Source organism: Macadamia integrifolia, chromosome 11 (assembly GCF_013358625.1).
Source record: "Macadamia integrifolia cultivar HAES 741 chromosome 11, SCU_Mint_v3, whole genome shotgun sequence".
Lineage (NCBI taxonomy): Eukaryota > Viridiplantae > Streptophyta > Magnoliopsida > Proteales > Proteaceae > Macadamia > Macadamia integrifolia.
The window spans coordinates 26878793-26894318 of NC_056567.1; the positions used below are offsets into that span (position 1 = coordinate 26878793).

Below are 15526 nucleotides of genomic sequence, written 5' to 3' on the forward strand. Positions count from 1 at the left end.
GCGTTAGAGTGTTCCATTTATTAAATATGACTTGTTAAATACTTCGTCTACTTCTCATGCTAAAATTGAGCATATCTGGCCAACTTTTACTTCTCAACCTAGAAGTAAGCCAACAGAATCTGCTTCTCAACCAAGAAGCAACCAGTCTGTCTTATTTAAACCTCCTCCAACTCTGGATATTCCAAAAAAGAAAATTGAGAAAATTGAATCTAACATTCTTGATGAGATTGTTACTCGACTCCAAGAGATCCAGGTATCCAAAGGAAAATTAAAAAGACAGTCAAGCCCTGACTCTTTCTCTTGCCAAACCTTCTGATTCTGAAATAGAATTAGCAGAGAGAGAATTTCAGTCTATACTACCTCAACAGGCAGCAGTTCCTGAGTCTCTTCCTCAACTTAATCAAGTTATGAGGAAAGCTCGAAAAGTTATGTCTACTGCTCCAACAAACTATTATTACCCTCGACCTTCTCCTGTCGACCTTCAGTTTGAAGTAGAAAGAGAACCTGCCAACTTCTCGATCAATGGTAATACTATTTTTGAGTGGAATATTGATGGTTTATCTGAGTATCAAATCATCAATCTTTTGAAATAGATGTTTATGTATGCCACAGCAGCAAAATTAAATCATTCATCTGATTCTGATGTTGCTAAAATGATAGCAACAGGGTTTTCCGACTAACTCCGTGGTTGATGGGATTTCTATCTGTCTGAAGAAAATAGACAGCAAATTATAAATCCTATGATCCTAGTTGTAAACGAAAAACCACTTCTTCGGAATTGTGGACTGAGTCTTGAGTCCTTCCGGATGTGCTAACCTCAGAAGATGAGGATCTCCTTGAGCTGGAGCGAAAGTATGAAGCTATGCTATAGAGGTTCGAGTCAATAAGGGTCTCTGGTCAATATATTCTACTGTCAATCCCGCCTACTGTCAATACCTTTTCGCCTTCAAACGTCTATCTGCAGTAACACAGCTGAGTATGACTTGGTGTAGGTCGACAAGGCTTGGGTGTAGGTCTATATGACAATAAGTGAAACACTACCAACTAAATGGTCCTTACGACTTTGGCACATTTTCTAACTTGGCTCTGATACCATTTACAACCAGGATCACAGGATGAATGGTTTTAAGCAGTGAAAGAAGCTATTAGGCTAAGGAGTTGTCTTTTCTTAGAATAAAGCCTGGATAATTCAAGGGTTTCTAACTGATGAAGTACAGAGAAGTGGCTTGGATTTTCAGGAAATAAATGAATATAAAATTATATATATGCATAAGAAATATCAATCAAATTATCTAACAAAACAATCTCTTCTTTCAATTTTCTAATTGCAAACATAATATCTGAAATCAAAAATAAGGAAGACAAACTTACATGAGAGACTATGGTTTACAAACTTTGAACAGTTGTAGAGAACACTTATTGACTCGAACCTCTATAGCATGGCTTTATACTTTCGCTTCAGCTCAAGGAAATCCTCATCTTCTGAGGTTAGCACATCCGGAAGAACTCAAGACTCAGTCCACAATTCCGAAGAAGTGGTTTTTCGTAATCCTAAACCATAGATTTTTTAGGAACTGGGCTAGGCCTAGTATTATCCTTAACTAAGATGATATACCCATGTAAGAGTTGAGCCTTAGTTGTAGGATCATTGACCTGGTCAATGGTTTTTAAGAGAAATGATTTTTCAGATGAGAGAACCATCAAACCATTTTCCTTTAGCATAGCCCGATAAGGATTGCAACTACAATGGAGAGTCTGAGATTTAGACTCAGAGGAATCACTATCGAACTCAAGTTGGGAAATATCTTGATCTGAGTTAGACTCAGAGTCTGGCTCAGGGTCAGATGAGCTGTATAGTAAGACCTTTTCAAGATTTTACTTTTGAGAATCATCAATTTCTAAAGCATTGATTCTAGCTTTAGTTCGACAGTTATTCTTATAATGTCCTACTTTTCCACATTTATAACAAAATAGGAGGTTTGTTAGGAAAAGTGTTTTGAGGACGAACTTTTGAAAAGCGTTTCTTGAAGAAGCACTTAGGTTTAGTTTTATACTATTTGCCTACTTCTAGGTTGAGAAGTAAAAGTTGGCCAGACATGCTCAATTTTAGCATGAGAAGTAGACGAAGTAGAAGTTTTCAATGAGTCTACTATCATCTCAATACGATCAGTTTAGTTTCCAATTGACTGAAGACATAGATTAGTAAAGTTATTTTGTTCAACAACCTGACTAAGATGAAATTCAGTCAGAGGAGAAGAGGTATGGCTAGAAGTTTTAAGAGGAACAACCATTTTGTTTCCACCTATTCTTAAGGCTTGAAAAGGAGGATGAACAGATTCAATTTCTGTTCCGTCTTTTGAGACATAAGTGGTTGTTACCTTCTTGATCTCACTAACCTGATGAGGGTTAGAGGATTTATTAAGAAGATAAAGTTTTAACCACTGGAAAAAAGAAAGGTTTATTTGATGAGTTTCCATGTGAGAAACCCATTCTCATGAAGCTCTTTCTGCTCATAACCAGAAGGATAATGTTTTTCAAAAAATTTTCTCTTTCCTTCATTTTTAGCGGATTTGTATTCCTGAATTAGGAATTTCTTATTAATTTGGAATTTGGGTTCTTCTGTGATATGAAGCATCATAATTCCTGAAGGAGCTTGCATATCAGAAAGAGTTGGAGAAAAAGACCTAGTTTCCCTATTAATAGGAGTAAGAGGAGGTTGGAATTGAGCCTAGGATTGTTCTATTTACAGAGGACCACAAACAGGTTGATTAACCTGGAAAGGGGTACGGTTGGTACCCTGAAGGTTTATAATTCCATCATAATTCTCGTTTTGAATTCTAAAAGTAGAAGCACGAAAAGGTGCTTGAAACAAAGGATATTTAGAAGAAGAATAAATTACAGAAGAGGTAGATCTTCTTAAATCATTTGATCGAAAGTAATTTCAACATCACCAGAAGGAAGCTGAGTGATGCATGATGGAGAAGTTCTCATGGGTGGCTGAGGTTGAGCCACAGAGGTTAAGGTCCAAGAGTCAGGAAGATTAACTTCTGACCATCTGATACAGCGGGGCACAAAAACTTGAGATCTTTCAGAATTGACTTGAAAATAGACGGTTTGACATTTTGCATCTATAACATTAGCATTTGGGGCATAGGTGGTCATTGCCTTATAATAGATATGATATATTACTGCAATATTCTGAGTTCCTGGGAGAATATCGTATCCAAAAGTCCTTAAAGTAATGACAATACCATTTAATATATTTGAATCTGTGAGAGACATGGGTAGATTTGGTCTACTTTGAAAATAGACTGGTCCTTCACAAAGACTGGTTTCAACAAGACCCATTAGAGATTCATTAAAATTATTCATTCTTGCATCTCTAATGGCAGCAAAGACTGCACTATTTAACCCTTAACAAACTATCCTTGAAGAAGGATCAACTTACTCTTTTCCAGCTGTCACCTAAGGGATGGCCGCAAAAGACAAAGGCAAGAGGTCATAAACCATCTTGCTAATTGATTTTGTTCTTCCATCTTTGGCTCATCACTGATACTTCCGCAACGAAGAATGTTTTGAGGTTTATAAACGATTCCGATTGCGAAGAACATTAAGTATTAATAGAACACATCAAGTCAGATAATTTGAAAGACAAAACTCTTTCAAGTATGATGGCATCACTTACCCAATTAATGGAGTGGGTTACAACTTACTGAAGAGTTTCCGTGACATGAATGAGTCACTTGAGCTTTCTGACTGGTTCAAATTGCTTCAGGATATTAATTCTTCTTCCCCAGAACCCAAAGATGATTTTGTGCTTACTAAAATTGTTAATTGGGTGAGTAATCAGAAGGTTGATGATCGAAATATAAATGGTTGACATTCATGTTGCAATCCCAACGACCAGCTCCAACGAACTGCTATCCTCCAAGCCAAGCGAACCCTTTAATGTTTGCATGTCTTCAACTAGTAAAAATTATATATTTCTTTTGGTTGATATTTTTTTCATAAAATAGGGGTTACGTTGAATTCGAGTTAGTTGCAAGGGTGGTAGGAGAAAATTTCCCTTAAACATAAGGGAGAATAGGAGCCTCTCCAAGAGCATGGCTCCTACACGCTACACAAGCCCCTGTGACTCACCTTTATAAAAGATAAAAATCACTCCCCTGTTGATATTTCTTCGGGTGCTATAATTGCTGCGACAAGGAAACATTCATTTCCAAAAAAAAAAATAATAAAAAATATACAAGAAAGGGGAAGAGATGATGTACCAGTTAACAACTGAAAATTGAGCCTTTTCAGAACAAGGGAAAAGAAGAGGTAAAGATTTAAATGTAGGGCACTATCAGACACTAAAAGAAAAGGTTATAAGTCTGAAGACTCCTTTACGCAAGGTGCAAGCATATCTCTACATCAAAAAATCCCTTTTCATTGAATAACTCCTTAGTACAAAAATGGAAACCCAGTGAGAGCTTATTTGGATCCATTGACCAAATTCAATAAATAATAAAAAAAAAAAAGGATGTTTTACACTGGTAGTAGTTACACTAGTCTTTATTTGGTTTGTGGTTGCTGTTTATTGCTTTAGGAATCTCAATTGTTATAGTTTTGGTTCGCTAACATACCTGAGTAGTAAATTCTGATTATGATTATTCTGTGATTCTTATTTACAATACCAGAGTTACTTCCATTCTAGGAATTGGTTATTAGTTTTTGGTTCCCAGGTTGTGTAGGGAAAGTTGAACATCCAAGAGGTCTCCATGCGCTCCACATTAACACATAATCTGTAGGTTTCCCCTTTCTTTCTACTTCTGCCTCAGATCACAAGTTGTGCTTCTAGCAGTCCCAGACCTAAATGGTTTAGGTGCCTTGGATCACAACTTGCAAGCCAGGATTCCAAGAACTTCAGGCAAGACACTTAAGCATGGATACTACATGGAACAATATTCATGTAAACGATCCCAAGTAGCTGAGACAAGGCCCAGATAGTTGATTCCAGTTGCCAGATGCAGAAACAGAGCACAGAGAATATGAACCAAATGCAGAAACCAAGGAGGAGCACCTCAAGACTAGATGAACAAAAATTAAAGCGACCTCATCAATGAACAAGAAAGATAAGCATAAAGGAATTGCTATCCCCATACAGAGTTTAATCTAATAAGAACTCGAGGCTTAGCAGTAATGCAGGACAATAAACAATGGAGTTGACTGACCCAGAACCAAAAATGCAAGCAATTCGATGAATGTGCAAATATCTGATGGCCATGAGAGAATTAGCTTCAACCTCACCAAACCTAAGAGAGGGTAAACCAGAGACTTAAAAAGACCAGCCTCCTGAGGGTAGACCACTGGCCAACAACTATTAATGAAGAAGCGCCCAAAGGACAAAATCAAACAACGGTAGGCCCAATAATGTTTGCAGGAAAGGCTTACTAGACTTCAAATAAACAAGGCTACTAGAATTGCAAGCAGCATCCTTAGCACTCCCACCTTATGCTCTTGTAATTCAATTTCTTTTGTTAAATTAAATAATAATAAAAAATTCAACAAATTTTATCTACTACAGGTACCAAAAATTTTGAGAGTTATGTAATTAATACCAGAATGAAAGTACACCGGTCGACCTCCAAAAACAAAAAGTAGAAAGGTTAGTCACTAATATGATTGCAAAAAAATAATGTCTTCCAACATCAATTTTATCAATCTGATTTGAACAAGACCAAACCAAGAAATGAAAAAACATTAATCTGGGCCAATCTCCCCATTGCAATGGCTGCAGTTCCCTAAGTTGTACATCTGGAGACAAGCATCTCAATCAAAGGCCTGATAGCATCTCTGTACAATGTACAACTGCAAGAACCTGATTATCAATAACAGAAGCCTCCTTTTTTTTTTCCCCATACAAACTAATAACAGTAACCCCTTAGAAGGTTAGAAGCAAGAGACTGGCCAGAAATAAACTCGCTGTTAGCAATGAAAAACTAAAATATAGAAGCAGAATCCTCCTTTCCAATTTAGGAAGAATGAAGGAAAAAAGGAAATGATGATTGCTATTCACCTTGCAATCTAAATCCCTTGCAGGAAATTTTCCACAAGTAACAAAGCTGCCTCGCTTTGGCTCTGTGAACAGCAGGAGCTGTCATCAAGCATAAGAACTTAGAATCTCTGAAAGAAGGAAATCATTGCTCATAGCAACTTATGGTAATAACAGCTATACAGCAACAATAGTTAGACCATGTCTAGCTGAACCAAATTGAGTACACACAAAGATGATAAGAGTTGTCCAAAAATTAGAAATACCGTAGTCCAATGACAGGTTGTCAAGCACTCAAGCCCCAGCAAGAAGAACTTCTTTCTTAATATTGGTGCAGGAGTGTACCAGATTACCAATGACACCAACCTGTTAAAGACACAAAAACTTACTGTAGTAAGCAGAGTCTGACACTGATGCAGGCCCTATATGGTAAAAGATCGGATAGAAGTCATACCACCTCATAACATGTAGCAGCATCCCAGACCGAAGCATTAGAATCAGTGTAGGAAATGCATTGCATTCTACAATCTTGCAATCATGGAAAATATTTACGCTTGCAAATTAGATATTCCTTCAGCTTGCAAACTCCTGCAGCTGGAAACTTGATTCATCCAAAGAAAAATAAGTGAGGATCCAACTCTATTCATCTCTGACTTAACCCATTTTCATATCCAGCCTGAGTCAACAACTCAGCCTTATCCCAACTTAATGAAGTCAGCTACAAGAATCCAATCAAAGACAGCAAAAGGACTAGAAGTAAAAAGGGAAAAACACAAACACAACAATCAGTAAAATCTCACCTAAATGGTGTCGGCTACATGGATTCTTGCCCTCAAATGAGATCTATTCGAGGTCATACTTGGGACATGACCTAAACTATACATGTCTTTCCTTGCTACTTCTCCTATGATCACATCCAACCTGAGTCAGTCAAGAGAAAAAAAAGAGCACATAATAATGTAATCTCACATCATTCATGGGTAAGAATTGTTCCCTCTGTGCATAAAAAAAATCTCAGAAAAATTAAATTCTGAACATACTAATAGAATAGAAAATTTTCTAGTAACCATGAGAGAACCAGCTTCAACCTCACCAAACATTATTGTGTGTAAACATGAGACTTAAAGACCAAACTCCTGAGGGGGAGACTACTGGCCAACAACCATTAGTGAAAACCCTGATAGATCATTCGTAATACTGATCCAAACTATGATATAATCAACCAAGAGATACAATCTTGAAGACAGTTTACATCCCCCTATTTGCCCCCATGAAGCACCATATTCTACATACTCCCAAAGAGGATAAGATCAAACACCAGTAGGACCAATAATGTTTGCAGGAAAAGCTTAGTAGATTTCAAACAAACAATGCTTCTAGAAGTGCAAGCAGCATCCTTAGCACTCCCACCTTCTGCTCTTGAAATTAAATTTCTTTTGTTAAATTAAATAATTAAAAAAAAAATGCAACAAATTTTGTCTGCTACATGTCCCAAAAAATCAGAGTTATGTAATCCAAGAATAAAAGTACACCAGTCAATTTCCAAAAACAAAGAAAAGATAGATTAGTCACTAACATGATTGCCAAACAAATGTCTTCTAACATCAATTTAATCAATCTGATTTGAACAAGACCAAACCAAGAAATGAAAAAAACATTAATCTGGGCCAATCTCCCCATTGCAAAAGCTGAAATTTCACTAAGTTGTACATCTGGAGACTGAAGCATCTTAATCAAAGGTCAGACAGGTTCTCTTTGTACAACGTACACCTGCAAGAACCTGATTTATTAAGAAACTACTTTTTTTTTTCTGCAGGGGGACTAGAAGGATACAAAATAATAACAGCAGCCCTTATAAGGTTAAAATCAAGAGATTGGCCAGAAATAAACTCACTTTTAGCAATGAAAAACTAAAATATAGAAGCAGAAGCCTTACTTCCAATTTAGGAAGGGTCAAGGAAAAAAAGGGCAAATGATGATTGTTATTCCCCTTGCAATCTGAATCCCCTGCAGCAAATTTCCCAAGTAGCAAAGCTGCCTCCCTTTAGCTCTACCAACAACAGGAGCTGTCATCAAAGGTAAAACTTCAGAATCTCTAAAAGAAGCAAATAATTGTTCACAGCATCTTATGGTAATAACAGCTATACAGCAACAATATTTAGACCTGGCTGAACCAACTCGAGAACACATAAAGATGATAAGAGTCCTCCAAAACTTAGAAATACCTTAGTCCAATGACAGGTTATAAAGCTCCAGCAAGAACTTTTTTTTATTTATTGTTTATTATTTATTTTTTTTTGGGGGGGGGGGTGGGGGGGAGTGGACCATATTACCAATGACACCAACCTGTTAAAGACACAAAAACTTACTGCAGAAACCACAGTCTAACACTGATGCAGGCCCTATATGCAAAATATCAGATAGAAGTTATACCACCTCATAATGTATAGCAGCATCCTTGGACCGAAGCACTAGAATCAGTGTAGGAAGTGCACTGGATTCTCCAATCTGCAAAGTCATGAAATGTGTAATAAAATTAACAAAATATATGCACTTGCAAATTAGATATTCCTACAAATAATTTCATGTTGCATGGAGAAACCAAACCTAATTTTGTTTTCATCATTTTTGAACACTAGGGTTTGGAAGGCTCCTCTCCTGCAAGCTGGAAACTTGAGTCATCCCAAAGAAAAATGAGTGAGGATCCGAATCTGTCCCTCTCTAATTTGACCCATTTGAAGGAAAAGTAGACAAGAACCCATCTGTAGGGAAATGAATAAAATACTTTTCATATCCAGCCTCAGTCATTCAAGGCAAATGAATAGAATACATAATAATGCACTCATACCATTCACAGATAATAATTTTCCCCTCTTCGCACAAAAAATCTCAGAAAAATCAAATTCTAGACATAGTACAAGAATAGAAAACTTTCCAATCGTTGCCAACCCATTTTAATATATCTCAAACAAAGATTGAATAGTACTCCGAAGATGCAGAATCAACAAGAATAAGATTTTTCAAAATAAGATTTCCAATGCATCTTACCTATGGGCAATTTGAAAATTAATTACTGCCAAAGGCTTTTTAATTCATGAAAAGAAACCAACAAAATGCATTCCAGTTCATGCAATCCAAAATTCCAATCCTTTCCTAACTAAGGCATGGATAGTTTGGTAAACTGTGTCTTAGGCTTGCTTAGATCATAAATACATATAAAAATCACTTTTCTAAGCTTTTTAAAAGTTATCCACATGGACCATCTAAAGAAAATAACATAATTTCAGTCATTTCAAACATGGACAGTCAACCAAGAGTTTCGGGTTATTTCAGAATCACCCAACAAGAAGTACCTGACCACAGAATCATCTCAGATGTGAAAGAAAATCAAATCATTCAGTCAAGGGCCTCGGGCTGGAATTACTCAAAATAAGTCGATGTTAGTCCATCAAATGAATAAATCCCAAGAACAAAAATTACTCTGTGTCTTCCTCCCTTTGTGCATCTTGCCAAATGGGGAAGTCTCACAAGCTTCCGTTTGCTCTCAACAATGCCTCTGCTACAAACCCCTTTCAGTTGCTTCATTCTGACATTTGGGGACCGTCCTCTGTTCCCTCTGTTAATGGTTTTACTTATTACATTTCCTTTATTGATGACTTTAGTCGCTTTACTTGGGATTTTCCTCTTGCCCATCGGTCTAATGCTTTATCTGTATTCATTGCATTTTATAAGCATGTTCAAACCTTTTTTAAATGCAATATTCAAGTCTTTCAGTCTGATGGTGCTTAGGAATATCAAAGTTTTGATAAATTCTTTTCCCTCCATGGGATCACTCATCAATACTCCTGCTCCCACACCTCTGAACAGAATGGTCAGGTTGAGCATAAGCATAGACATATAGTGGAAACTGGTTTAACTCTATTGGCTCGTGCCTCTCATCCCATGAATTTTTGGGTGGATGCCTTTGAAACAGCAGCATACTTAATTAACCACCTCCCCACCCCAGTGCTTCGTTCTCAATCGCCATTTCAGGTGTTGTTTGGCTATGATCCCGACTACTTGATGCTTCGCACTTATGGTTGGGCAAGTTACACATGGCTGCGACCCTACAGCAAAATAAACTCCAGTTCCGGTCTCTACAATGCATCTTTCTTGGTTATAGTAGTCGTCACAAGGGATATCAGTGTTTTGATCCCTCCACTTGGCGCACCTACATCTCTCGTCATGTTGTTTTTTATGAGAACGTCTTTCCAACTGTCACTGGACCACTTGCTTCTGCTACTTCAACGACACTGCCATCGCCACCACCCTGGTGTGTGACCCTGTGCTGCTTCCGTGCACCACCCCCTCCCCCGGCAATGTATCACAAATTATCCCCAATTATGTTTCCCCCACCCCCTTTGGTGATGTATCAACTCCCTTTAATAGTGATGTATCCTCCCCCTCCCCCGATAATGTATCCTTTCCCTCTTCCCCCCCTCCAGTGATGATGTCACTACTCCTCACCTGGCTCCCACTCACTCCATGGTCACATGCTTGAAGGCTGGGATTACCGAACCCATCACCAAGCTCCACTGCCCCTCTGCCACGCACTCAAGGCTCCACATTCGATGATGTTACTCTCTACTGAAGCACTGTTGGGGCTCTCCAATATCTCACTCTAACCTGCCCTGAGATCGCCTTCTCGGTCAACAAGGTATGTTAGTTCATGCACTCCCCTACAACAGATCATTGGATTGCAGTCAAGCGCATCCTCCGCTACCTGAAGGACTCCTAGGACCTCGGTCTCCATCTTCACCCATCCCAATCACTTCAGCACTATGCCTACACCGATGTTGATTGAGCTGGATGCCCTGACGATCGATGCTCCACCAATGGCTTTTGCATCTATCTTGGCTGCAACCTTATTTCTTGGAGCTCCAAGAAGCAGCACACAGTCGCTCGTTCATCCACGGAGTCAGAGTACAAAGGCCTTGCCAATACCGCCGCTGAACTTTTATGGTTGCGCCAGCTACTCCTTGATCTTGGCATTTCTGCTCCACCGCCCACTCTCTACTATGACAACATTGGTGCCACATACCTTGCTGCCAACCCACTCTTCCATGCCCGCACAAAGCATATTGAGATCGATTTTCACTTCATTCGTGAACAGGTTGCCACTAGTCGTTTGTGCATTCGATTTGTTGCTAGTCCTGATCAAATAGTTGACATCATGACCAAAGGCCTTGCTGCACCTCGCTTTTGCAACCTACAAGACAAGCTCATTGTTCATTCTCGACCGCTTCGCTTGCGGGGTGTGTTAAGGATATGAGTTCACATCCATCTCAAATACTTGAGAAAGAGAAGATCAAGTCTTACGGATGAGACCAAACCGTTACACAAGTTGAAGACCAGTGGACTCTATCTTACTGTTACACAGGTTGAAGACCATTGGACTCTATGGACTCTATCCAAATAAACTGGTTGAAAACCACTGGACTCTATCCTACTGTATTAGTTGAAGTCCACAGGACTCTATCCATCTGTGACAACTCTTATTTATAAACACAATAAACAACCACAAGAACAACGTGGGATTCATAAACAATTGTCAAGGCCTATTAAACTTTACATTAAGTTAGGAGATCACAAGAGTACATTCTCATAAAGTGACACAGGAATTTACTTCGCAAATAAGGGGATCTTTTGGGACCAATTCACTCATTATCTAACTTCAGAAAATGGCAAATGGAATAAATTCATGAATTCATAAGCAAATCGAGCAAGATTAAGGAATCAAACATGATTGAATGGAATACTAAATAAAATACGGGTGTGCTATTCTGATTCATCTGAAAAGAGAAGGCAGTGTAATGTTGGAGACTGACACTGAGTTCAAGTCTCTCACCTCAAGCTAAGCAACCACGAGTGGCAGGGTTGTGAGACCCATACGACTCAAAGCCACCAGGAGTCCACAAGGGCAGACACCGAAATGAAAATCCCCACCAAGCCTCTGGTTGTGCACCTCAGGTGCTTTGTCCCTAGCCCCAAAGCTGAAACAGGGGATTGCATGCCCCCTTTGGAAACTCAATCGAGTGACTCGCACACGTTCGCGACAGATCCCATTCAAGCATATTTGAACAAGAGCATCACATGTGCAGCAACTGCCTGACAACACAAGCCAAGCAATTTCCAAACAGAGATCACATCCCTTTTAAAGTAAAGGATAATTGCGTGAAATCTTACCAGATTCAAGCCGTTTGATAAAGTATGGATCGGGAGGTGGCGGAGGAGTCAACCCTGGTACCAGTACTCCACTGTTGAAGTGTTGATGCACTCAGTCTCTATGTTGAGGGGCTATCATGGTACGGAGGAGGCCAGAATATCCCGTAACAGCCAGCCTTGTTGTGTCTGACATCTTTGGTTGAATGTGTTGGCCTTGGTGTGGTTGCTTTTGCTCTCGAAGGAGGAGGTGTTGCTACTTTTTTTTGTTGAGACGCCGGGAGTTGCAATGTATAGTCCCACATCGTTTAGTTTTCTTTCCATCTAATGAATTAAGTTTCGCTTTCACCTCTCCTTTCTCACAAATGGTGCAAGGGCAAATATTACCGAAAAAATATGAGTCTGAGGACGAAATAGATTGTGAAAATTTATCTCACTCTGGGGCGGACTTCCACAGGTTACTCTAATGAATACACCCTTCAATTTGAATTAAAGTAGTAGATGGCAGGTTTGTTATCCATCGAAGGATCACAAAGTGTAGCATTGATCTGCATCGAAGCCGTATAGAGCGCAGCTTTGGTATGCATCGAAGCAGCACCTTGCTAAAGAGAACTCTGTCTTCAGTTGTATCTAGCCAGTCAAAGCCTCAGTTTAGGGTTCGTGATAACAAAATTGCAGCAGCAGCAGACATTGACATATTAAAATGTCGGAGTGAAAGAGTTTCAGCTAAATCTACCTCATCAAAACCTATGGGTAAGAATTTTGATAATTGGTAATGAATATGAAGTTGAATTAGAGGAGAGGCCAGCTTTGGGATGCATCGAAGCTTGTTATGCCCACTAAGTTCAATGCGACACAGAGATGTCATATTCTCCATTGACATTGGTAGATTCAGAAGCTCATGGCAAAGTGAAAAATTCAATACTTCTAGTTTTTTTAACAGTCCAACACAATCAGGAAGTACCTTAATATTTGTTCTGGTCAAAGAAACTCCACCAAAGATTCTTGCAAGTTACCAATGGACTCAGGGAACTTGTTGAGTGAGATGCAATGACTGACCATTAACTTTTGGAGAGAACTCAACCTACATATACTGTTTGGGAGTTCTTCAAGAGAAGAGCATCTTTCCAAGTTCAAGTAAACAAGCTCCTGATTCTGGCCAATGGAATCATGTAAATTAACCAAAGAACTGCAATTATCAAGATACAACCTCTCTAAGCAAGGAAATCCTGAGAAGTTGGAAGACTTAGACAGAGATGAACACCAACTGAGTTTAAGAACCTCCAATTGTTGAAACAACTGTCAAACAAATATATGAAAATAAAAAATTAATGTCCAATATTAATACTAGATTATAAAATATTGACAGATGAGAAATGATAAAATGCCACACAACTGATTCTCAGGCCAGCTATTCCAAGCTTGTTTAAATTGGCCATGACTTAAGTCGAGCATACCTAATTCTTCATGATAAAATTCGGCAGGTATTTCGTCCAATGGGCATTCCCGCCATCTAAGCCATTTTAACCCAGAAGGAAGACATTGACAGCTCCCCTTCAAGGTTGCTCCATCGACTTGTAGTAATCTTAGCTTGGACATCTTCTCAAAGCTATTTGTGTGTAGACAAGTATTGTCTTTTGAACTGAAGCTAAGCAAGATACCTTCAACAATTTCATTCCCCTATAGTAGAAAATTATACCAAGTAAATAAAATTAATAGACATAAAAATTTAAAGGCTTTGGCAATATAATCCATACTAATTGTGTTTGGTTTTATGCACTTTATTTCAGTATCTATTGAAATATTAGGATCACATGCTAACCAAGATAAGAGCATAGGAAATAGATGCATGTAATTAGCTCTTACCTTACGACCCTGTAATATCCCCATGATTATGTCACGAGACCATAACCTGCTTTGCTTACCAGGTTCCAAAAGATTTTGTTTGTTGACAATTCTCGTTCCCATGTCATGAATCTGATCGTGTATCCACAACTCTTTTGACTCATTAATCCTTAAGAGGGATTTTCTCTTGAGACCTTCTGATGTAGGGAGTTCCTAGGTGACTAGGTTTCCTACAAGATTAACTAACTAGGTAGGGTTAACTCAAGGGACTTGGGTAGATAGGACAAAAAGAAACTCAGCAAACAAGATTAAGCATGCGAAATAGAATGAGGCTAATAAACAAAGTAGCAAAAAGCAATAATAATCTAGGCAGAGAAACACATAAACTCTTACTTAAGCTTCAAATGGGGAGATGGGGAAGGGAACATGGCAGCAATTATGTGTTAGGTTTAGCACAAATCAATCAAGATACTAAGCATAATAAACAACCTGCGCAGTTCTCTGAAATCAGTCAACTAATGAGGTAAAACAGCAGAGATTAATTTCAGGTTTCAGCAGAAAATAGATGGCTCGAAAAACAGAGATTAATTTCAGATTTCAGTGGGGGAGATAATGGGGATAATAGGCAGTCAATGGATGTGGAATAGGGGGGGTTTTACTTACCTTCTTGCTGTCCCGATTTGAGAAGAAATGGAGAAACCGAAGCCCTCGAAAACAGAGGTACAGTCCACCTTATTTGACGAGGAAAAAGGTCCAGCTTGATGATGTAGTGCTCAGCGGCAAACCAGGTGGGGTTTATTCAATGGAGGTGATCTCCAGTTACTGTGAACAATGGCTGCAATAGTGTAGCAGCAACAGAGAAGACAAAAACAGCAAAAGAGAGAGATGAAAGTCGAGATAAGAGAGAAAATATCCTTGAAACTCTTGTAGCCTTCTGTGCACATCTGCCTTCGATTTATATTGCTCATTGCTCAGTGCTATCTGCTTATACCTCATGACGACTGGGATTAGTTCTATGGGTGCCCAGGGCTGGTATCCTGAACAGATCTCAAAGGGGGACAGACCAGTGGTACGGTTCTTAGAACTATTATATGCAAAGAGAGTGTNAGTTACAATGGAAAAGTCATCCCCCAACTACCAAAGGTGGAAAAGTCTTCATCCCCCACCTACCAAAGGTGGAAAAATCTTCATCCTCCACCTACCAAAGGTGGAAAAGTCTTCACCCATCATCACTTACAAAAGTGAAAAGTAAAAGTAAAAGTACCTTCTAAATACTTATTGAACCCATGACTGGTTCAACTAATGAACCAAACCACTACTAGACCTATTACCATGGTTTAGGCTCATTAAACTATTAAAGTAGCCTATTACATTAAAAAACCCTTGGACCAAAGGCCCAACATGCATACAACCCAACCATAGACTTATTCCTAAGAAAACAAGACC

The 15526-nt window shown here is 38.8% G+C and overlaps 1 protein-coding gene across 23 annotated transcripts; it reads right to left on the reverse strand.

Annotated features, from left to right (window-relative positions):
- Nucleotides 1–5640: 5640 nt before the first annotated feature.
- On the reverse strand, nt 5641–14344 carry LOC122092845 (disease resistance protein RPV1-like). Of its 23 annotated transcripts, none has more exons than XR_006144346.1 (9): nt 13693–14338; nt 11922–13534; nt 8642–8796; nt 8468–8542; nt 6835–8100; nt 6489–6635; nt 6301–6400; nt 6059–6120; nt 5641–5850 (listed from the first exon to the last, which is right to left on the reverse strand). XR_006144346.1 is itself a non-coding variant. In XM_042663140.1 (4 exons), the coding sequence occupies exons 1-3, from the start codon at nt 14201–14203 to the stop codon at nt 13217–13219; spliced, it is 705 nt and encodes a 234-aa protein (XP_042519074.1). In that variant the 5' UTR covers nt 14204–14344; the 3' UTR covers nt 10536–11282; nt 11922–13216. The 23 variants fall into 23 exon arrangements, 1 of the variants encoding a protein (XP_042519074.1); XR_006144347.1 differs by having other exon boundaries at nt 5641–5945; XR_006144332.1 differs by having other exon boundaries at nt 6059–6136; nt 13693–14337.
- Nucleotides 14345–15526: the final 1182 nt, after the last annotated feature.

Coding starts and splice junctions, on each gene's coding strand:
- LOC122092845 (XM_042663140.1), bottom strand. CDS start 14,203: ATGGGAACGAGAATTGTCAACAAACAAAATCTTTTGGAACCTGGTAAG. Junction 13,916..14,101: donor GGATATTACAGGGTCGTAAG/GTAAGAGCTAAT, acceptor TTTCTACTATAG/GGGAATGAAATTGTTGAAGG. Junction 13,535..13,630: donor ATAGCTGGCCTGAGAATCAG/TTGTGTGGCATT, acceptor TTTGTTTGACAG/TTGTTTCAACAATTGGAGGT.